At 45.1% G+C, this 24,190-nt stretch overlaps 1 protein-coding gene across 7 annotated transcripts in view; it reads left to right on the plus strand.

Moving 5' to 3' along the window:
- The first annotated feature begins 11,114 nt into the window (after window positions 1–11,114).
- The window catches only part of SLC8A1 (solute carrier family 8 member A1), a 117,189-nt gene continuing 104,113 nt past the window's right edge, over window positions 11,115–24,190 (plus strand). For 5 of the 7 annotated variants that reach the window (XM_079324172.1, XM_079324170.1, XM_079324175.1 and 2 more), the window contains exon 1: window positions 11,115–11,228. Coding sequence is in view for 1 of the 7 variants with exons in the window: in XM_079324177.1 (XP_079180303.1) it covers window positions 11,176–11,228 (53 nt within the window). In the remaining 6 variants the exon portion in view is untranslated. Of the gene's footprint in view, window positions 11,229–23,576; window positions 23,598–24,190 lie in introns of those variants that run through there. The other 2 variants (XM_079324177.1, XM_079324171.1) reach the window with 2 other exon arrangements.

The raw sequence follows: 24,190 nt of genomic DNA on the forward strand, positions 1-24,190 counted from the left end.
CAGTGGAGCTCCACAAAAATGAGAATGGGGATTGCCTGTGCGGGATTGGGAAGGTCTGGGGATCTACCAAACTGTTTCCCATGTGGGTCCTTGGAGCTCATGCTTGTGTGCTTGTAAATGTGCCTCAGCCAGCCACTTCCAGCTGTGGGATGTATCCATCTCTTTGGAGAGAAGAAGGACTTTGCAAGTGTTATCCCTCTGTCCTTGCCATAGGATGGAGGGGGAAAAAATGCCTCTTACTGCCCTTCCTCCCAAAATACAGCTGTCTAAAACCCTCCTCAGGCAGAGGCACAGCATGGAAAATGTTAGCCCCAGAGGTGAATGTCTCGGAAAGTTATGGGGAAATGAAAACAAACGGGATTGAATAGAATCTGACTTGTGACCCCAGTGCCAGTGGTTGCTGCTAGAGCCCAGAGCAGGGATTGCTTGTGACAGGCTGAGAGCAATCTTCCTCACACCACTCACTAAGATTAATCAAAGACCTTGGAAATTTTGATTTATAGATCATATATTCCTAACAAGGATGTATTTATTATTATACATCAGAAAGCATCCATACAAATAAGACATTGCTAAACTAGAGCTGTCAGATATTTATTTTTGCAGTCAATAGAGGTAATGTTATTAAACTATCCGAAGGCTGCCTTCAAAAGCAAGAAAAATAAATTCCAAATTGGTTTAAATGAATGAATTCATAGTAATCACAGCTGAAATATCAAGTGATCAATCTCTGTCTCCACTGCCTTCCAGTCCTGAATATTTAATTAGCAGAAGATGAAACACAGTGTGAAGGTTAGGGCATCTGGTGTGGAGGTAAATCTGGAGCCAGCCCATGCCCGTGAAAGGAGCACTTGGCTCTCTGCTCTGGGCCTCCTGCTGGGTAAACAACCCCTAGGAAATACAGAGAATTACAGGATAATCGAGGTGGGAAGGCACTGTGGTCAGGCTCAGATGAGGCTGCTCAGAAGCACATCTGGCTGAGGTTTGAGGGTTCCAGACAGGGAAATCCTGCAGCCTCTCTGGGCTTCCATGCCCATGTTTGAATACCATAGAGAAAGGAGATTTCCTGGCAAATCTTCCTATCTTCATCTGCCTGCTGATACTGTCCCCTTTTCTATGCTTCAAGAAGAATGGGGATGTGTCTGACAGTACAAAAGGAAGCAGCAGGCAAAATCAGCTCCATTTTTCTTCTTTCTGCCTTCAAATTAATGACAAATGGGGATTGATTTAGATGAGGTCTAAGGAAGAAATTTTAGAAGGAAGCTGTGGATGCACCATCCCTGGAAGTACTCAAGGAATGGATGGAGTTTTGAGCAACCTAGTCCAGTGCAAATTGCCCATGCCCATGGCACAAGGTTTGGAACTGGATGATCTTAAGGTCCCTTCTAACCCAAACCATGCTGTGTTTCTGTGATTCTATTATTTTAGGCAGATAATACTGAAGAAGTGGAAAAAAAAATGAAGACACTTGATCATTGATGGGACATGCTGTGCAGAACGACAGCTCTGCCAGCCTGGAGCTTGCTTTCAGACCCCTGAGAACATGCAGGAAATAATTAATGATTACCTAGTAATTATTTTAATTGCATATTAAATCTGTCCTGTGTTGTATGAACTGCATTAGCAGCATTGAGAAGCAACGTGTGAAGTATAAGCAGTAATAGCCAACAGTAAGAAATTCTGCTTTGTCCTCTGCTTTCCTGTGTTGGGTTGATGTGGCCAGAAATGTGTATTCTATCCCCATCTGTTGAAGCTGGGTGGGGCAGTGATCCTTATCTCTGTGGCAGATATCTTCTGCTAATGGGCCATCTTTAAACCAGCTGGGACAATCATCTTTATCTTTTCCACAGCCCATCCTCCCTCCAGGAAGATATCATCTGCTGCTGGCCCATTCAGTCCCACTGTATGACTGATAAAATTGCATCATCCCACTGGGAGATGCTCCAGCCAGGGGGAGGGCCAAGCCTTTCCTACCTAGATAAAAAATGAGATTTTGGACAGCAAGATACCTTCTTTCCACTGAATTCCAGAGGAAAGCTGTATCTTTCCACATCATCCCTGGACCTTCAGAGGAAAACTGCACCTTCTACAGGAGCACTGCTCCAGCTGAACCACATGTGCCACTGCAGGAGGATGCAGCCACCATTGAATGGGACTGCTGCCAACACCCTGAGTAACTGACAGGGTGTCAGGCTGTATTCTGACTCTGTCAGGGTTGGGATTGTTCTTTGTAATATTGTATTTCTATTTTAATTTTCCTAGTAAAGAACTGTTATTCCTAATTCCCATATCTTTGTCTGAGAGCCCCTTAATTTCAAAATTTTAATAATAATTTGGAGGGAGGGGGTTTACATTCTCCATTTCTAAGAGAAGCTTCTGCTTTTATTGGCAGACACCTGTCCTTCAAACCAGGACATTTGCTCTCTCATTCCAGGGAGGTGGTAAAGAAGGAAGCTAGTCATGGAGACTGAAGATAGGAAAAGAGAATCTTGGGTTGTCCCAGAGCTGTGCACTTGCAGATTTATAACCCCAGCATTGGCAGTGTGAGTCATTTCATGCTTTTTGGAGGGAAGTCATATTTTATTCTTTGTATTTCTATTTCGTAGGCTAAACTTCCTGAAATGTTTAATCTTTGACAGGTTTATGGACAAATTGGTATCTTACTTTCATATTTAGTCACATTCATGCACAAATTATCTAATTCCAGTCACACCAACGCTGACATTACACCCTTGCATTGCTCTCTGGGTTTGAATATTTATCTACTCCATTCCATACTGCAACAGGGAGGTGCAAAGAACTGCTTTCCCCCAGCCCCTGTGGCAGAAGCTGCAAGAAGATGCAAGAGAGATGGCCAGATGACAGTATAGAAGGGACAGCCCTGGCACACTGAGGGAAATAAGGATGGAAAAGGTGAGGGATGAGGAGCATCTCTGCTGAGCCTGCACAGAGCTGCCAGCCCCTCTGACTGGGAACATCCCTGACTCTCTTAAACCAGCGTGGAGCTAGTGGATAACAGTGACTTCGGATCAAAACGCATTTTCCCAGTGTAAGCAGTTTTGCTGGATTTAGACTCTTTAATTTCAGCAATACTCATCAGAGGCTCTTCATCCTGATTACAATGTTCATCTCCAAAAGCACTATTTCCACGGAAGTGCTGATTAATGTTATCACACCAACAAGGTTTCAGAAATGAAAACACTCTGGAGAAAAGTTGTCAAAATCCCATCACTTCAACGTGACTGCAGACACAAGGAAACCCCTGAGCCATGGGATGAGAACTCTTTCCTAATCCCAGGGGGCTGAAAATTATCTCTGTGATTCCCTGGATGACAGAACCTTCAGGCAAAATTCTGTGACCAAGCTTTCTTCAGATGAAGCACCACTCTTATCCTGGCAGCTCCACTGGCCTGGGTGAATCTGGTCATGGTTTCACAGCAGAGGAAGAAATCAAAAGGTGGGATCTCCTTTCCATTCAGGACAAAGGAGAGTCAGGCCATAAGCAAACTGTAGAGATGAGAAATTTCTGAAATTCACAATATTCAACCATTCAGGGCTCCAAAATCCCCTCTGGCTGCAGGATCGTGGGGAGAGCTGTGCTAGTGACATTCAGACCTTCCTCTGGGTGGTTTGCTGTGATTGAAAGTGTGAAACCCCATTCTTTCTGCCTTTCTCTTGCCTTCATCCATCATAGGACTGTGAACATTTTGAAATCTGCAACTGTTGTGTTACTACACTTCTGTCATGTTTGCTTCTGTTTTCTGGGAAAGGTGCAGTTTCTTTTTTTGCCGTAACAGTTTTGCCATGTGCATCACTGGTAAGAACAAGAACTTCTTCCCCTCACTACATTATAGCTGTACCCAGAACCCAACAGGATCAGACACTTCTGTTCTAAGTGTCTCCATACCTCCAGTGACAGACAAAAGTTGCCCCATCAATCCAAAGAGACAGAACAGCAGAAAACAAACACACACAATTTCTGCTCTGCACAGGAATAATTCAGAACAGAAAAAGATCAAACCCAGTTTCTGCTTGCAGAGTGATTCCAGATGCAAATGCACCAGGCAGCTGTGACGATATGAGTTGATTTCCATACGAAACCCTTTCCTTGCACTGTCCTTGTGTTCTGGACTGCAGGATCTGCCAAGGCCTGAGGCTATGAGCTAGGCAGGGTTTGTAGGCAAGGGCAGTGAGTTGGACCAAGCCAGCAATTCAGCAGGACAGCCATGCAGAGCAGAACCTTGATCTTTCCACTTTTTGCAGATTGAGAATTATTTTTTTAAATTACCCAGACTCATACAAATTAGACATGTTAGAGAGATTGGCAATCACCAACCATATGAAGTTTAACAAGGGCAAGTGATGGATTTTGCACATGGGGTGGGACAGCCCTGGATGTATAGACTGGGGAATGAGAGGCTGGAGAGCAGTGCCAGGGAAAGGGACCTGGGGGTCCTGGTTGAACATGAGCCAGCAGTGCCCTGGCAGCCAGGAGGGCACCTGAGTCCTGGGGGGCTTCAGGCACAGCATGGCCAGCAGGGCAAGGGAGGGATTGTCCTACTCTGCTCTGCACTGAGGCAGCCTCACCTCGAATGCTGGGGACAGTTTTGTGTGTCATGATATAAAAAAGATATAAAGCTGTTAGGGAGTCTCCAGGTGAGAGCCACAAGGAGGGGGAAGGAAGCCATATGAGGAGTGGCTGAGAGCACTTGGTCTGGTCAGCCTGGAGGAGACTGAAGGGAGACCTCAGCGGGGTCTTCAACATCCTCACTGGAACAAGTGGAGGGGCAGGCACTGATTTCTTCTCTCTAGTGACCAGTGACAGGCCTGGAGGAAAAGGCATGCAGCTGAGTCAGAGGAGGTTCAGGTTGGATATCTGGAGAAGGTTTTTCATCCAGAGGGTGGTTGGGCACTGAACAGGCTCCCCAGGGCAGTGGTCACAGAACCAAGCCTGGTAAAGGTCAAGAAGCATTTGGACAACACTCTCAGGCACATGGTGTGACCCTTGGGGTATTCTCTGCAAGGCCAGGAGCTGGACTCAATGATCCTGAGGCCCCTTCCAACTCCCCATATTCTATGACTCTATGGTTATATGAGTTTTTGAATTGAAGAGAACAGGGTGATGTTTGGACAACACACAGGAGCATCTGAGAGGAGGAAGGTGAAGAAGTGGCTTAGACCACAGTGGTGTTTAGGGAAGAAAATAAAAGTGTGATTCTCCCCAGGTGCCTCAGGGGCAGCTGGACAAAATTCTTGTGCACTTTACATCCACCAGCTCCTGTTTGCCAAGACCCACTGCAGGTATGAATTTTTCCTCCTAGGCTCATCTTTTGATGTCATGTTTGCAGATCTCCCTTGATGATCACGATGAGAAAATGAGAAACAAAGGGACTGTTTAATGCAGAATGTTCCCTCGCTGGTAACCAAGTGTGCTGTCCTTTACAGACTGTTTGTCTCTGTTTGTGCTATTGTACCAGGGTTTCTTGGCTTGCCTCGCATAGTTTCCGTGGTGCGTTGGATTCTTTTGAAGCAGATATTGTTACATAAAACAGCTCGTTTTAACGGTGTATGAATTGTGCCACCGTCTCCCTGCCCTCTGCTCCGGGCACAGGCAGCTATCTGATATGTAAGGGAGATGATGCTCCTGCCCCAGTCAGCTCCCTGCAGGCTCAGAGGGCTTTTATCAGGCAAATTACCCTGATCACCTGTGAATGGCTGCAGCACCTCATGCCACGATGTTCTAGGCAAACAAACAAACAAGCAAACAAATATATGTATGTGTGTGTGTGAATGTATATGTGTATGTATATGAATATGTGTATGTGTATATGTATGTATATATGTATGTATATGTATAAATGAAAAAGGCAACCAGCAGTTCATTTATTTTTTTCCAGCTGTGGTTTTCGAGTTTCAGATGACAACCCAAATATTTTCACTGAAAGCAAAACTCTCAGGGAAACCCTTTGCTTTCTTTTTTTTTTTTTTTCTTCCAAAGGCAAAACTTTCAACGAAATTGTTGAGTGCATCCAGTGTTAAAACATTGTCTGGATCCTCTGTTTGCTTCTGCTGGCTGGGAGTCTGGCCTGTTGAGACCTGAGGTTTCTAGCAGAGAATTTCAAAATTGTCATTTCTCTGATGTTTTAAATAAATGTAGGCAGCTGTCTGAGCCATACATCTACCCTAGCCAAAATATTGTTCATTCCAAGTGGATTTGCTCCATTATGAGTTGCCTACCAATAATTTTTTTAAAATGACAGTGTTTCTTAAATTATCTTAGCTGTTTAAATATTGAAATGCATCAAATATTAATGCTTGACAATTCAGAGTATCCTTAGTCCTGGTTCCTGCAATCTTCTGATCAGCATCAGAGCCACGTTCTGCCAGCTCTGGGATCTGAAGAGGTGGTACTAGCCCAGGGAAGGGTCATGACCACCACACCATGAGCTGGTGGGGTTTTCTTTGGAAGAGGGAAATGTGGAAGGCCAAAAAGCTGGGCTGGTTTCAGCAGGACTGAAGTGAAGGAGTGAGCCAGGAGCAAACACGGACTAGTGCAGACACCATCCAAACCTGGGGGCACGTCCGGTCTGCAACGAGCTGGTGCCACCAGATCCATGCTCGTGGGCTTTCCAGGTTTAGTTTGGCCATGGAGCCCTCAAAGTCACATCAAACTGAAGCCCATGCAGCTGTTTCTGAATGCATGAGTATCACAGTGCTGTGGTCCTCATCTCCTCAGCTGCACAAGCAGCTCTGTCAAAGACAAGGAAGCGTGAGGTGAAAAAAGCACTGCATGTGGATTCGGCGTGTCACAGATGGAAAAGCTGCACCTGTAGAAGCCTGAGTTCAAACCAACACAGTTAATATCAGAGCAGCACAAGTCTCAGAACAAAATCCAAGCCTTTTCTTTTATAAGCTGAGAAGGTGTGACTCAGCTGCCTGAAGTATCTCGTCTGGGAATGGTGATATGCCATTCTGCATGCAGGTTCCCAGGCTGGCATCCAGTGGAAGGGAGCTGGGGAGATGAGACAGGCTCCCTGACTTCTGTATTTACAGCTCCCATCCAGGGAACGGGAATTTTTACAACTTGTCCATCAGCACGTTTTCTGCATGGCAGATTGCCCCAAACTCCAATCCTCACCAGTGCCACAAGGCCAGCAGCCAAGCAGATAAATTGTCAGGGAATCAGCAAGAGGGTTTTGATGGATTCCCTCTTTCCTGACTCCCACCCCACCTCAGCTCACCCCGTGGCATTTGAGGCTCAGCAAAATCAACATGTTCTTCTGGAACATTTCAACTTTGACTAATCAGGAGATTTTCTGACAGAAAAATGTTCCACTGGAAAATTTTTGACCAGCACTAATTAGCATTTTTTCTATTAGCTTTGTCCTGAAGGTACAGTAATTTATGCCTTGGTGAAATAAACAATCACTAAGAATTGGACACTCCCCAGGTTCAAGGCATATTTGCTTACCCTAAACAGAAAAAAGTCTTATTTGCTTGCAGAACTTTACATACTTAACACAAGGAAAGAATGACTGCCTGACTTTCTTGTGCTTTACCTGGGCACAGACCCAACTGCATTTTAATCACTTTGCTTTAAAAAAAAAAAAGTGGCGGGGAGGGGAAGTAGTGGATTTTCACTTGCAGAGCAGTAAGGTTCAGTCAACACTGGAGATGAGCCATGGCTGTGGAAAGAAAGCTGAACCACACTCAAAGAGCTTGAAGGTAGCCACAAGAAACAAGAGGAACACAGAAAATGTCACAGGTGCCTAGGAGTTCAGATTGCCTTGCTCTTCCTCTCCCATGTGGTTATATCCCAAGCTGACACTGAACCACAGGATAACCAAGGTTGTGAGGCACCTCTTGAGGTCCAGCCCCTGCTCAGAGCTGGGCTGGCTTCCACGTTGGACCAGGTTGCTCAGAGCTGTGTCCAGCTTTCCCAGGGCACAGTGCTACACAAACACACCTGAGCTACACATCTGAGTGTGCTGAAGCCTGCCCATCCATCCCTTTCCCCTCATTTTGGAGCCCTGTGCAAGCCAAATGCAAGATGACGAGTCCCTGGCGGTCTTTGGGAAGCGGCTGCGAATGTTGGGCAGATGGTGCAGCTTTTGCTGCAGTGAGAATACAGCTACAGGGTCTCCCAGGAAAGCAGGCTGCTATATTTAAACCACTCTTACGAAATCCACATTGATATTCATAAAAGACACTTCAACACCTCTTTGGTGGCTCGAAACTGCAGCGAGCAGCGTGGGGAAGAGCACGCGTGTTCCTGAGACCAAGCCTGGCTTCATCCTGTGGCCATGGTGTTGAGAGCAGCAGGCAGAGAGGACAAACAGCACCAAAAAAGCACAACCTCCTGGACAATAATCCTGGAGAATCGGCATCTAAATGCTGTGGGAAAGCCTGGGGAGGGTTTTCCCCAGGAAGGGGTATGGCTCTGGGATGGTGTTGGGGAGATGCCTAGGGGGGACCAGGCTTCAGCAGATAAAATGAGTCCCCACCACCCTCAGCACCACCACAGACAGGTCCTGATCCCAGCCCTACATTCTCCTGCAAGTCCAGCTGGGGCCAAGCCTGGCAGAGCTGCTGGTGTCCCCTACAGGTCTCTCCACAAAATGTGGATTTTATTCTCCTGTTCTGCTTGTTTCAGGGAGGGGGAGAGAAGTAGGTGGGCACAAAGGTCAAAGGTGCTTCGTTTCCATCTCCCTGTGGCCCTCTTGGTGCTTGGCAACACTGCTGTCTGCTCTTTCTTTTGCTTTAGGAAAATGCCTTCCACCTTATCATCACCCTGACACAAACCTCACCTCTCCCAGCAGGGAAGAATGGAAAAACCTCTTGATGGAAAATCTGAGGAGCTCTCTGGCTGCTCTCTGTGGGGAGCAGGGTTTGAGGAGGGTGGTGTCACCCACCTAGAGAATGACAGGGCCACTGTGCCAAAAGGCAGATCAAAGCCAGAAAACAGCCTACTCCCTTGTCCTTGGAGCTACTGAAATCCTGAGTGCAGCTTTGTCATCTTATCCTCAAAGGCACCTAGGCTTTTCTTTGGCACTGAAAACCACAGACACCTATGGTTTTCAGCATTTACCCCTTGGGAAGGAGCATACATGCAATGATTTGAGGTTTTTCTCATCTTAGCCCATTTTTGTTGGCTCTTCAACCTCCTAGGAGCAATACCTAAGGTCAAGACATTTGTGAGATGCAAATACACACACAGGAGAGCCAAACCTTGTTTATTTTTCATGCTGCTTCATGGCAGCTTCATGTCCATATCTGGGCAGCCTAATAAAGCATAGAATGAAAATCACATTAATAACCTCAGGGGAGTCAAAAGCATTATTCAATATTTTAAATTAAGCAAGTATATTAATCCTGTGCTGAATCATGTTCTCATTTGCATTAGAGCATAGACCTCCTGAGTCACCAGGTGTGTCTAACAGGCAATGGTGATATTCCTGCTCAAGCACCTTCCTAGGATGAGCTTGGCTCCTGTTCTTGAAAGGCTGGAGAAGCTCCAGGGCAAATTTCCAGAAGGAATTTTTCTCATCCCATTCCTCTCCACACCCCCAAACAACAGGGGGTTGTGCACAGTCATTTGGCCAGTGTACTGAGAACTGGAGGGTCCCCTTTGTAGCTGCTGATCTTTGCCAAAAGATTCCTTTTGCCGCCTGTTGCATGCTTCCATTGGCCTTCAGCTTGCCCTGGGATATGCTTTCAGGGAGGCTGTCTGCTCTGGATGCTGGGGAGATGCTGGAAATCTCCCCAGACCCCCATTTATACTCACACCCCCACACATATTCCCTCCAGTCTCTGAGACAGCAAACAGCAGGAGTTCAAATGTGCCACTTGGAGCAGGGTTTCTAATTGGGCAATTTGTAAATGTAGAAAATGTAGTTTATCATTAATTGTAAAGGTGGAGCTGGTGAGCTCTTTTAAAAGTTTTTCTTCCTCCTGGTGTTCAGCAGATGTTTAGGAAAAATCTCAAGCAGTCAAGGTCATTGGTGTGTGGGAATATACAAGGAATTTCCATCTCGTGCAATGAATCAAAGTCACCACGTTTGAGGATGCCATTTTCCATGCAAGTGCCTCAACAGGGACACCTACATTCAGCCTTAAGTCTCTCTGAATACACCTTTCACCAGTTTTTTTTCATCCAGAGACCCCATTATGAAGCAACTGATTAGCCCACTATCTCTTTTACTCCCAGCTGCCACTATAACAAACAATAATAAAGACATCTATTTAGTGTTCCCCTTTCACTGGAGGCCTTAATATTTCCATTTGCACAGCAAAGATTACAAAGGGCAGAGCTAAGGGTAATTTTATGACTTCTTTCCTGACCTGTGCCACAGGGCTCCCTCCCATTTTTGTTCTTTATCAGCCCTTTCTGAAACTGAAACCTAGGAAGTAGGAAAGTACCTAGAAAGATGGGGAAAAGAGCAAGGAGTGATTTATTCATAAATAGATCTGCAGCTTCTGTCTTCAGTGTTTCAGGCATGTCCCACGGTGGCTACTGTAATATCAGAGGAATGCTTACTCCTGCTACTGCTGCTAATCTGGGAGCTATCACGTGGCTCAGCTGTATTCTCTCTCTCCAAAAATTTGACTTTTAACCTTCCTTTGCTACAGACATGATGTATATTGCTTTGACATGATTCCAAGTAGCAAACATGCAAAACTCTGACCTATAAGCACAGCAAATGGGGGAAAAAAAAAAAAAAAAAAAAAAAAAAAAAAAAAAAAAAAAAAAAAGATATTTATGAGAATGAAATTATGTGAGCCTGCGGGAAGGGGAGAAAAAAAATCTGCCTGGGTCATTTCTGTTTGCTTTCCCCTAGGAATTGCTTTGGGAAAAACAGCAAAATGTTAATCTGGGGAGAAGGAAAAAAAGAAAAGTCTTCCTGAGGTGCAAATTAAAAAAAAAAAAAAAAAAAATATATAGCAGAAAATGTAATTATTTATTCGCGCTCATCTACGTGTCAGATGAAGCTGAAAGCTGCCAGATAGCTTCTTTTCGACAGCTTGGAGTTACTGTTGGGAACAGATCCATGTATGGAAGCAAAAGCAGAAAAGCATAGATAAGCTGAGATCCAGCTATGCAAACCATCTTTAGAGACACTTAAAGGACAAGCACCCCGGCTCCTTTCTTTCTGGTAAATATAGAGACACTATCATATGAGGGCTTTTTTCCATTCTGCATTGCCCACAACTGCTGAGCCTCAGCTGGGGTAAGTGAAAAGCAACTCAGGCGTTTCTTGGGAGCACCTGGGGATTGGGTTGGACTGACATCCTGGGAAAAGCCATAAATCTGGGGCAATGGGATGGCTCCAGTCGCTGGATAATGGTTAAGCTCTCTGAGCAGGGAAACATGACATATAACAGCTTTGCCGCTGGAGGGACAGGAACTTTCCAAGTGTCTGAAGGAGGCAAGAGAAAAATGTTGGGAAACGAGAGTTTTATCACTCCAGAAGTGGATTTGCAGGCTGGGTGATGATGGAGCTTCAGCAGGCAGGAAGGATCAGTGATGGTTGCCAGTGTCAGAGCCTCTCTGTGTTTCTATTTAGAAAAATTCATTTAAAAAGTCAAGGGCTTTTTCTTCTCTGTTCTTCGCTACTTTCGTTTTGAGAAACACGTTTCACTTGGGTTGAGCTGACTGGACATTAGGAAGAGCTCTTGTAAACCACTGTTGTTTTTCTTGGCACTTGAAGGAAGTTTCCCAATATTTCTCTGTAGATTTGAGGTTGATTACATCCTGTGCAAGGATTTTTGGTACAGTTTTAACAGCGTTGTGAAAGTCAGCTCCAGCGAAAACAGCTGTGTGCTGTTGTGAATGTTTCCAAAGTACTGAAGTAATAGGTCTCCTTCAAACTAGCACAGAAATGTGTCAGCTCTGGGAATTGGGCACTGTCAAAAAACACAGAGTAGAGCCTTGGCAGAGAGGCTTTCTTCACCAAGTGTTTTGTTAAAAAGAACACAAAAAAGTTTTTTATAGCCTTGGCTTAAAGTCTGTTTGGTATATAGTGGTACAGTTAAACATGAGGTTTTTCTTTAAATGCTGGTGGGTTAACAGTTCACGTGTTTTCAGGTGTTATAATATAGTATTCATAATCCCACTGCAAAGTTCTAGGTAAAGCTTTGTCATTTTTCAGGTGGTTAATAGACTGGAAAAAAACCATCGGAGCAGGTGAAGTAAAATTATACAGAAAGAACTCAAAATAATATCAGGAGTATGATTGAAATTGTAGATTTCCAGAGATATGAAGGATGATCATAAAGGGAAATCACTCAACCACAAATGTCATAAATATTTCCATTCATGAATGAAAATGCTTTCCCTTTTCCTTACATAAGAAGAACATAATGGAAGTGTTTGCTTGTAACCCCATAGCAGAGTCTGCAGTTGAAAGGGCCAATGCCCCCATCTTCCCTTATGTAGCCAGCATCTCCACAGATATTCCCACTTTCCTTGGTTTTCACCCTCACTGAAATATGCATCCCCTCTTTGTCTGGTTTCCTTTGTCTGTGCTAGGTGAACTTTGCTTCTTTTGAGAGGTACCTTTAAAACACATGCCACCTGCCTACAGGAATGCTGGTAAAGAAATCAATCTTTAAATAACTGGGGTCAATAGATAGCTTTTAAACTGGTAGTGAGTCACTAACAAATAAACCTTTTAGCTGCTAATGCTATGAAATAACATTTCTGCCTTTCACTCTTACTCAGATTGCTTCCATTTTCTATTGGATATGGTCCTGCTTCATAGGTTGCTGTAAACCTGATGATATATAAAAGTTATTTCTCAATTTTTTCTGCTTTCTCTCCCCCCCAACCCCAGATTGTGAGCTTTCCTTTCCCTGAAAGACACAAGGACCAGTTGGTACGTGTAGTCCCTGAGCAAGGCATTACCCAACAGCTGTGCTGGGCAGGCCAGGAAGAGGATGGCAGGATGGAGCTGGAAAAGATGGGATTTATTTAATTTGTAGCTTCCATTTGGTCCAGAGCCTGAGGCAGTGAGGCCGGGTAGACAGAGCCCTGGTGGCATGAGTCATCTCTTGGTTGCCAGCTCCAAGGCAAACTGGCCTTTGTGCCCCCTCCCTCTCTCAGGAGCGTTTCCAGGCAGGCTGTGTTATCACTGGTATTTATTGTTATCATCAGCGTGCTGCTGTTATTAATATTCACTATTAATATTCACTATTGATTAGCCATGGGTAGCGCTGGGATTTGCTCGGCCCCTTGCGTGCAGCCAGTGGGATCCCGTTCAGACCCCAGCCATGAATACAAAGAGCCACATAAAGCATCAGTGATAGTATCACTAACATCTTTTATAAGTGACTAGTCATTATGAGTGCTGCAGTCTCCGAGCATCCTCCCACGCTCTGCTCTCTGCCAGAGTGCAGGCAGAGAGGGGGAAGGGGGAGCTCTGCTCTTTCTCACAATCAGCCTCAGCTCAGGGGCAGCAGCTCACCAGCAGTGAAGGATCAAGGGCAAAGCTCAGCTCCTATTCCTGCTGGCCTTTCACCAGGGTAAAGCTGTCCTCACCCACCCTGTGGCACTTGGAGGGAGCAGGAGTGTGTTCTGTGGCTCATGAAAGGAGCCAAGGCACACAGGACCTCTAGATGCACTGGTGGCTTGTGCTCCCAAACCTTAGTGGCTTTAAAAAACTAATCTGAACACACTTGGGGTTCAGACAACACATCTGAAGAAAGTCTTTGCACCAGACATCCACAGCTAGTCACATAATTCAGATTTTAGTGTGAGAAGGCAAAGCCTTTGCGGTTTACAGTGTGCTCAAGAAGAGAGCATCCCCAAAAAGAAATCTGAGGAGAGCTACACCCTGAATTTGCAAACTGGCTCTGACTTGAAGTAAGCCCACTGCATATTCTCCTTCTCCAGACACCTCAATGTTTTTATGGTTATTCCTGAAGGATGGTGTTTGGACACGATCTCTGTCTTTTCTCTAGGAAGTCAAAAGATTGGAGCAGATTCTGAAGACACTCTGACAGACTGATCCACTTCTCTGGCCAGATACACATTATTGCCCATGTCCTAGCAAAATGGGCTTTGTGCAATGGCTTTGCCTGCTCCCAGCCTAGAAACCTGCAGACCCATTTGCCAATTGAAATCTAATTTGGTCCAGGAATCAAGACCTCTTAAAAAAATCTGAAAATGTCCAGCTCTCTTCTTTGGTTTTCTTGCAAAAATATCATCTTCCTATTCTTACAGCAAGAGGCAACAACATGACAGCTTTAAGTAGTGGTGGAGTTTTCTGACAATTTGCAAGTTAAGCAGGGAATTTATGAGTGGACATTCATTCTGGAGTTGATCCTTTAGGGAACTCACTATTATTCTGGCAACACATAGGGGGAAAAGCAACACTATAGTAAACCTGGAGGTCTTCAAAACTCAGTTTATTCCTATTTAGGGCTCCAACCATCATTGTTATCTAATCATAAATGTATTCTTATTGCATGGGGTCACTGCAGGGCAAAGCTGGAGTTATTTTGATCGCCATTCTTCAACATATTTGGGTTTCTCTTATATTTAATGCTGAACTTCCTCCTGAGTTTGAGATGTTTGTTTTTAGGATCTCTCCCAAATCCTTGGAATGCTGAACTCTGACACTGCTATCATAAAATGCAGGTTTCAGTTTGTGATGTCTCTAGCTGAGTCTTTTCCAGAGACCCAGGGAGGGGAGAAGGGAGAAGGGAGAAGGGAGAAGGGAGAAGGGAGAAGGGAGAAGGGAGAAGGGAGAAGGGAGAAGGGAGAAGGGAGAAGGGAGAAGGGAGAAGGGAGAAGGGAGAAGGAGAAGGGAGAAGGAGAAGGGAGAAGGGAGAAGGGAGAAGGGAGAAGGGAGAAGGGAGAAGGGAGAAGGGAGAAGGGAGAAGGGAGAGGGAGAAGAGAAGAGAAGAGAAGAGAAGAGAAGAGAAGAGAAGAGAAGAGAAGAGAAGAGAAGAGAAGAGAAGAGAAGAGAAGAGAAGAGAAGAGAAGAGAAGAGAAGAGAAGAGAAGAGAAGAGAAGAGAAGAGAAGAACATTTCACTCTGGAAGATTCCAAATCAGCTTATTTATGGAGAAAGATGGGCATAGGAGAAAGAAAATGCTAACAGAATTGGTATTCTACAAAATGTGAGTATTGGGTAGAGGTACAGCGGGAAGACTAGTATGGATTCCATTCAGCTTAACAATGATTAATGACTTATCTCTAAATAACCAAAAAAAGGACAAATGCTCAGGAACTTCTTCTGCCAAGAGAGCTGTTCAGGTATAGATTTTCCCCTACCAGGCAGGAGATTCATCACTTGGGTTGCTTTACTCCCCATGGGAATAAAGTGCACTGAATAGTGTATAAAATCCTTTTCCTGTCATCAGTCCCCCAGGGCTTTTGAGCTCTTCTCAGGGTGAGTTTCACCAGAAGTTTGTCCCTGTGGTGTTTCCCAGGTTATCCCACAGACCCCAATGTGCCACGGAGGCTGCAGACTAATCCTGCATGGCACCACCACACATCATTTCCTGCTCTTCCAGAGAGATGTTCCTTCTTCCACTGGAACATCAGTTTGAGTTTTTTACCCTCTTATATAAGCAAAAGCAGGAAAATGGAGGAAAATGTGAAAATGAGAAAACATGGAAAGTGCAAGAATGGGGCTGCAAAAATATTGCTGCCTTTCTATGTCAGGTTTCCTTGAGTCCCTCTTGGAAACAGCACAGGAAATGCTCCCTTGTTGTGGTTTAGGAGCACAGTTTAATACAGCCACTAAAAACACTCTGTGCTGCTCCCTCTCCCCTCCAACTGGAGGAACAAAAAGCAAAGATCAGGGATTAACATAGGAATGATTTACTGGAAACAGCAATGGGATAAGAAAACGAACGGTAACAGCAATAATGCTGAATGTCCGAGGAGAAAAAAGAAACAACTCACATAGGCCCACTCGCTTGATATCTGATGGCTCCCTCAGCCACATTTTCTCCATCAGGGGGAACCCCTTCTGCCCAAGAGAGTTTCCCTTTCCCCTGGCAATGATGTGAGGGGGCACCAAAAAACCTTCCAGTCCCAACTATGTCCCCTTCTGGCTACTACACCCCTGCAGACACCGAGGTCTCCCAGGCTACACAGGGAGATCTCACACCTCAACAAGCCTTAGGAAGCAAGGGACAGCACATGAGCTCAGTGGAGGTGATGAAGGGCCTGGCCCACCATGACTTGGGCATGGTTTCAGCCTCAGGCAGAGAAGCCTGAAGAGTCATGAAGCAGCTGGTGTGTTGTGCTGGTCCACCTAAGGCATCCTCACCACCCTCAGGATTTCTGCGGGGGTCTGGGGTTTGATGCACGGATGTATCTCTTGCCCTACAACCTCTTCACCCTTCCAAACCTGCTTGATTTGACACCTCTTTCTAAAAGAGGCATCCAGGCTCCAGTGTGGGAGCAGGGATCCCATCTCTTTGAAAGAGCCCCCTCCCAGCATCACCATTTGCCATATCCACATGCTGGAGCAAGGAAGCAAATCCAAGGTGACAACTACTTTTCCAGCCTCTAATTCCCAGCCCTTGCTTTTGCTGCAGCCTGGCAAGCATGATAGGAGAATTATCCCATGTTATTTTTTTGGCTTAGGGAAAGGCTCCAAGCAGAGATCTTATGCTTCTGCCCTAGATGCAGCAATAAACTTCTGGATTTGCTGCTGGTGTGCTGAGACTGCCAACTTGTGCTCAATAAAAGTAAACCCTTCCTGTGGCCACAGACCACAACATGCTAGTGATCCATGGTATTATCCTGTTATTTAGTGAGTCATCCTTGCTGCTGAAAAACACACACAGCCCAGTAAGTTGTTAACAATAACACTGGATGTGAGAGAGTGGTGTTTGTTTTACTCCAGTGTAACTTATTCCATATGGTCCTGTAAAGCATGCTAAATGTTACATTGCTTTGGGCTGCCAACTATTATTTCAAGATGAACTCACAGATCTAGAACATAGCTACTTGATACAAGGCTCTGAAAGCATTCTCTGTCCAGGAAAAATGCCCAGTTTGGGAGCAAGACAGATGTTGTGGATTGTCCCATCTGGATAAGCAGGTCCCCATTTTTATTGAGTGTCCACAATAATGATGTTTATTGCTGCTGTGCTGCCTGCTATGACATCTTTCAGATGTAAGACACATGCACAGGGCAGAAGGCGTGTCCTGACCAAGGAGATAAGTTTAACTTTGAGCATTTTACCTCTTATGCATGGTTTTCCAAGCCCCTGATGAACCAATTCTTTGTGGAATCCTAGTATGTTTTCCAAATCTCCTTGGTAGCCTTAATTCATGAGAAAAACACTGCAAAAAGAGAGACATGCAGCTGTGTGAGGTGTCCTTGCTTTGCTCTCTGGCTACATTACTCAAAGGTTTAGCACAACAAGGTCTAGCACCTCACTGTATCCTTGTGATCCTGCCATGTTCAATGCTGGACAAATCCCATTGGGCTGCTTGGAAAACAAACATGTGTAAAAGTTCCTCCCATCACTAGGGGTGTTCCCCAGCAATCATTATTGGGATGAGTCCTGTTTATTTATTTAGGAAATGGTGGAATCACCATTCCTGGAGTGTTGAAAAGATGCACAAACATGGTGGTTGGGGACAAGGTTTAGTGATGGACTTCAGTGCGTTAGGTTAACAACTGGACTCATGATCCTAGAGGCTCTTTTCAACATAAAACCTTCTGTGATCCTGCTCTTTTAGCCACTGGTTGTGGAAAAGAGATGCCCCACAAAGCATCTTTCTTGATAACTGAGAGATTTGCCTTTTGGCTCGAGCTGATTTGATTGTAAGTGAAGTTTTGAGAGCAAGAGTAACCGACACTTTAGAGTTTTTTAGAGCCTTGCTAATAACCTCACCCTTCCCCTGAAGTGTGACATGCGTCCAAACTAATCTTGACAAAAGAGTTAATCTTGAAGGTTCTCTGTTGCTAATATGTGCAAAGACTATGGAGATGTGTATGGGGATCATGTGGGGGATGTGAACCTTTTATTGTCAGAGAAGAGAAATCTTTGTTCTGCTTGCCACTGAAAATCTGCTTAGTGGGCAATGATTTGTCTGTTAAGTTATCAATCATCAGTTATGATTCAGGACAAGTCATGACTATTTTAGAAAAATTTGTCAGACCCTTTTTAGATTTTTAAAGCCACTGAAATAAACCACCAAAGACCCACCTGAGGATTTATAGTTTGGTGAGAGTCCTTGCATTTTTAGAGGCCAGGACAAGTCTGTCTGTATGTGCACCTCCTTCATGTGTACCTGGAAAGAGCCTTAAAGTGTTAAAATGCCTGAAGATGTATCTCCACAGTAATCCACTAACAAGGTATTCAGCCTTTTACCCTATATTTCAATGTTCTTGCCTTAAAACTAACCAGGCAGACTATTTTGAGCATGCTTTGAGGCACAGATCTAGAAGAATTCTACAAAACAAGACAAGTTTGCAGGCATTACAAGCTGTGCCACTACTGATGTTTCCTAGACATTTTCTGTCCTTGTTGATAAGAACATGTTCTTATCAGCATTGCTGATAAGAACAAATTTTAGCATTCTTCTCTTTGAAACAGACGGTCTGATTATCTTGAAACGTGCCTTGATGTATGCAACTTATGGAAAATCACAGAGCAAGACAAGTTTGAAGGCTCCAACCTTAATAAAGTTGATTTTTTTGCCAGCACAGATGCCCTGCCTTCATCCTGAGCTGTAACTTCATTTCTTGCCTTTGGCATGGATGTCACTTGACGTGTGTCCCTTCCTTTGTGGCAGTGTCTTGTGCAGACACTTCACTTCAGCAGGGTCTGTGGCACACAAAGCCATCTGCAGGAAGCCCTGTGCTGAGTCAGGCTCTTGAGGACCTGGGGGTGTGCTGGATGTGGCAGATGTTTGTGACCTGGCTGGCTTCAGGTACAGCCCCACACCTGTGTTGCTCATTTGTCACCTTGCCACAATCAAGCACACAGATGGCCAAAGGCCCCAGATCACTCCTGACTGTGCCACTTGCTTATATTTTTGGTTTTGCCTCTTTTTTCCTTCCAGGGTTCTGCTTCTTTATCGAGCCCATCACACTGAGACAAACCAATTATTAGGTTGGCACCCCACCTTTATTATCAGCAATATTTCTCTTTCCTGCCGCTGTCTGGTCAGTGTAGCTACTGATCAGACATGGTCAGCTCCATGTACATCAACCCTCTTCTTACAACTGCAGGATCTGGTAGCTTCTCATACCTTTATTTCATGTTGCCAGACAGCCAGTCAGGGCTAAGTCAGGGTTAGATAAGTCAGGGTTAACCCTGATATTAAAATAAATACATTGTTTTCATAGAATCACAGCATGATTTGGGTTAGAAGGGAGCTTAAAGATCATCCAGTTCCAGTCCCCTGCCATGGTCCCACAAGACCAGCTCAAAGACCCATCCAACCTGGCCAGACACACTCCCAAGGATCGGGCATCAACAGCTTCTCTGGGCAACCTGTGCCAGTGCCTCACCACCCTCACAGTAAAGAATTTCTTATTAACATCTAATCCAAATCTCTTCTCTTTTAGTTTAAAACAATTAGCATTTTTTCATCACTATCTGCCTTTACAAAAAATGGCTCCCTCATGAGCATACTGGCATGTGAATCACTCTATCTCTTTGTACGCTTTTGAAATTGATATTGTTGCTGTTACCATTCATTTTCTTCTCTTTCTGCTGTTTCCAGTAAATTGTTCTCATCTCAGCCCATGATCTTTGCCTTTTGTGCCTCCAGCTGGGACAGGGGAGCAGCACATGGCTTCAGTGGCTCTATTAAATTGGGGAATACCATTACTAAACCACAACAGCCTGGAACAAGCATTGACAAGACAAAACACAAGTGAGATATGCCATGGGCTTCAGAGCAGCCATCAGCTCTCTTCCCTGGTGTCCTGTGAGCTCAATGGCTCATCCACCCAGGAAACTGGCTGCCAGCTGGAATAAAGGTCAGTCTGCTCCCAGGCTGTGGGAAATTGGACAGTATGGCCACCTAGACTCCACTGTGCTCTCCCAGCATGTCCTAATTTTCAATGTTCTGACTCTTCTGAAACCCCAGATTTCTACCCAAATCCTAAAGGCATGTCTTCTTTCCTTTCAGACTAATCAAAATCTTGGTTTTCTCTTTGGGATGTGCTGGATGTCTCCTGATTGTCCACCTCTCAGATTCATTTTTCTGGTGAAATGATGTTGAGAACTAGGTCACCTACACCTGATCTGAGGTTTGCTTATCCTGATCTCAAAACCCTTCAGTGATGAAATACACACCTCTCCCTCTTTACAGACAGCCCAGCTGCCTGCACCATTACTCTCATGGCTATAGGAAGTTTTTCCTTGTGCCAAACTTCAGTGTCCCTGCCTGTAGTTTAACCCCCTGACTTCTTATCATGTCAACAGGAGGAATGGAAAGCATCTACTCTTTCAGATGGTGCAACGATATATGTCTCCTCTTGATTTGTCAGTTTGCATTCCTGCAATGTTTCCTCTCGAACCAGGTCTTCAAAACCTCTTACTTCTCTTATTTCTCCTGCATCTTTGCCTGCTTTCTTGATGCCACTGGTCATATAAATACAGCTGTTAACTCTGGAATATACCAATGGCAAATAAAATCCAGGTGCTTTTAGCAGCCCTGGCACAATTACCAAAATGCCACACTGGTATCTTGAGGTGCAGGGGGCAGAAAGTTCCTGAGTGATTGAGGTGCACGTGGAAGGGAGCTGAATGGAAAGGGAAATCCTGTATTCCCATCAGGCCTGTAAGACACTGCTCTACCAAACACACAGCTGCCTACACACCAGAGAACCGGTTCTACAGCCTCAGAACCAAAACAGATTGCAGAGAAGCTGGGTAGAGCTTCCCATAAAAGCAGAAGATTTCCTTATGGGACTTGGGGATTGCTAACCATGGTGGCAAAGAAGCATCTTCAATCATTTTAAAGCATCATCAGAACCCAGAAAGACATGATAAAAACATCCAGCTCAGACCAGCTTTTAAACAGGCTCTTTTTGAAATTCCAAGGGGGAAACAGACTAGCACGTGACAGCATGGAAATTTGAAAGGAGAATCCGGTCTTACAAATGGTGCAGTTTCATATCTCCAAAGTGTCCAGCAAAACCCTCAAACCCATAACCACTTAACCACTATGTAATCAGGAAGTTACATCTGGCTTGCTTTTTTTTTTTTTTTTTTTTTTTTTTTTTTGTAAATGCCCTTTACATGCAGGGCTTCAATTCCTGTGTTCAGGGCATGCAGCATTGGTTTCTGCCTCAGTACTGCTCAAGCAGGCAGCACAGAGAGGAGGAGCATTTTTAGTTCATACTTTTTCTGATGAAAACAGAAGAAATAGAGCACACTGTGCCCAGACAGCACAAGATTTGTGTGTGCACCAGTGTGAGTCCCTGGCCAGCAAACTCAGCTGTAGGGAAGGAAACTAGGGAAAGAACCCTGCTGTTGTCTCAGCTGTCCCAGGGGGGAAGTCAACCAGGAGCAAGGACACAGGATTTCCCCAAGTGCCTTGGGAAGACCAATGAGCACAGAAATTCCAGCCACATTTGGGTCCTTGTGGCCTAAAATTGACTGATTGACAGAGACAACACATTCCCCTGTCCCCAGGACTCGAGGACTCATCTCTGGCAGAGCTTGTGCTGGAGGGGCACCTCGCCAGGCAAGGCCACTTGGAGGTGAAACAAAGCAGGACTGAGGCAGAGCTTGGTAAAGTCATTTCTGACCACCCTCAGGACAGCAGATCAGAGCCCACCACACTGAAGAAAATTTCCCTTTAGCAGAAGTCATTGCACAGCCTCTCACCCAATGGGCCTGGCTTTTGAAAGGTGTTCCACCAGCTTTCTTGATTTAGAATATAAAAATTAAATGCAAATACGGTGCTTTGTGCAGCTGAGGCCAGTCACATCTCTCTTTTAATAAAAAAAGCTATTTTCCCTGGAATACCCAGCCCGGCTGAAGCCTGGCAAACAGATGATACAGAGGAGGCCAAATTACTTTCACAACCAGGGGCCACAGCCAGAGCCATGCACTACATCTGATTTGCCTTGTGCTTCCCCCTGGTAACTATGGGAACCTTGCTCATGGATCAGAGGAGGAATAGGACCAGAGCTGCAGAGGAAGCCTCACTATCCCCAGTTTGCAGGACATAGCTCCCAGACAGTGCCACATGGTATTTGCACTTCTGTTTTTCTGGAAGTCCCACTCCTGGAGTCATGTGATTACTATTTCAGCACTCTTACAGCTTTTTGACTTCTGGTTGCCAAGTAAATTGGAAAGCACCAAACTCTAGGGCTCAAAAGCAGAAGACAAATCCAGAAAACGTGTTATTTGTTACTTTTAAATTCTGTGCTTGATGGGGGGAATTCTTTTTTCAACCAAAATTTTTCCAGACCTTGGAATGGTAGTGAAGAGGGCTGGAGTGTCAGCTGGAGAGTGCTAGAGCCTGTTTGATGACAGTGCTGCCCCAGGGCTGGCACACTGCACTTCCACGTCCTTCTGCAGGGAAGCAGCAGAGTCATTGGGCTATGGCTTTCACTGGGAAACACATTTCAGACAACCTAGCACCTGCATTTTGGGTCCCTTCATTCTGAAGTCTTATACCAGCAAAACAAAACTTCACTGATGTCATGGTTTTGCTAGGAGATGATGCTAAGGGACAGCCAGTTCAGCAGGGGACATCTGGTCCTTCATTTCCCAGTGATTCAGTGACTCCAGCTGGGAGCTGGTTTTGCCTGAGAAGTGGAAGTGAGGTGCTGGTATTAGCATGCACAGTGGTAAGACAATTGGCAGCTGCCAGAAGGCTTTTTTGTTCCTACCCCTTTGAGAAGAGTGAGGAGGCAGTTTGCACCTTGCACATCTCTCAAAATAAGCCCAGCTGCTGAAGTCATTCTGTGCACATATTGAATTTTTCCTGTACATGCCTGGTGACCAGAAAGCAGGTTTTTTTCCAAAAAGAGAAGTAAGACCGTGAAGCAGAATTTGAAGAGAAGAATGTGTGGCTTGTTTTTCAGCCCAAATGCTTGCAAAATATGTGCAACTCTCCCCATTTCCAAGCTTCCCAAACTAAAGTCCAGCCCCTCTAACTACTCCTTTCAGTCCTCATGCAGCAGGTGGTTTCCAGTGCAAGTATACTTTTGTTGCCTGTTACACATAAGCAAATGAAAAAAAAAAAATCTGCAAAATTTGGCCAGTTAATGCTTCTTCCAGGAAAGCACTCTCTCAAGCTGTTAAATGCTATGCTCATGAATTAGTGTTCTGGATTTATTGTTTAAACATGCATAAAACACAGAACAGAGCAAATATCTGGGGGAATCTCTAAAGTGGCACGAGCTCTGTTTCTACATTTACCTTTGCAGGCTCTCAAAGAAAGGGAGTGACAGGAAATCACACACTGCCCATTTTTCACAGGTGTGGCAAAACATTCCATCGAACACAGCCTCCTCCCTCCCTGGGGTGCGGTGTGTACTCTCAGTTTTCCAGGGAAGGAACACCTTTCACATCCAAGCCCCCTGGCTGGCTGATGGACAGCTGTGATGTAATCAGACCTCCACGGGATCATCGGGACTCAGACTGCACCAGGTACTGAGAAACAGTTAAGGAGGCACTGCCTAGAGAGCTCAAAAAGAAATATATTGATGTCCAGCACACAAAATTGCCCTGCCTACTCACTGCTGTGTCCCACTCCATCTGCCACATTTCTAAATGCCTGATTTATCCTCCTAACAGCAAAGGCTGGTTTGAAGGTGTCGGTGAAAGGAAGTGCTCAAATTGCTGCAAACGATGTTTCTAAGCATCTCTTTTAGAAACACCACTCTCCAGGGATCTCCAGGTCTCTGCCAAGAACACATAGGAGAGCCAGAGAATGTTCAGGGAGCGCATGCTCCAGTTGCTGCAGCAAGGAGCAAAGGCAGATGGATGGCAAGCAGAGGTGACAACCCATCTGCTTCTGCAGGACCTCTCAGGCATCTCCTGAGGGCCTCGAGGAAAGCCATGACCAGAGATAAGCAGCTAAATCAGGCTCACTGGTTATGCTCCAGCATCATCTGAGACCAAGCATTCCATTGAGGAGGTGCTCCAAAGAGGGATGAGAAAGGGTGGTAGGACAGCTCCTCGGAGATGAACATGCTTTGGCTGAGCTAAACATTGCCCTGACCTCTTCTCTCTCACAGGGA

This window comes from Erithacus rubecula, assembly GCF_903797595.1.
Source record: "Erithacus rubecula genome assembly, chromosome: 2".
Lineage (NCBI taxonomy): Eukaryota > Metazoa > Chordata > Aves > Passeriformes > Muscicapidae > Erithacus > Erithacus rubecula.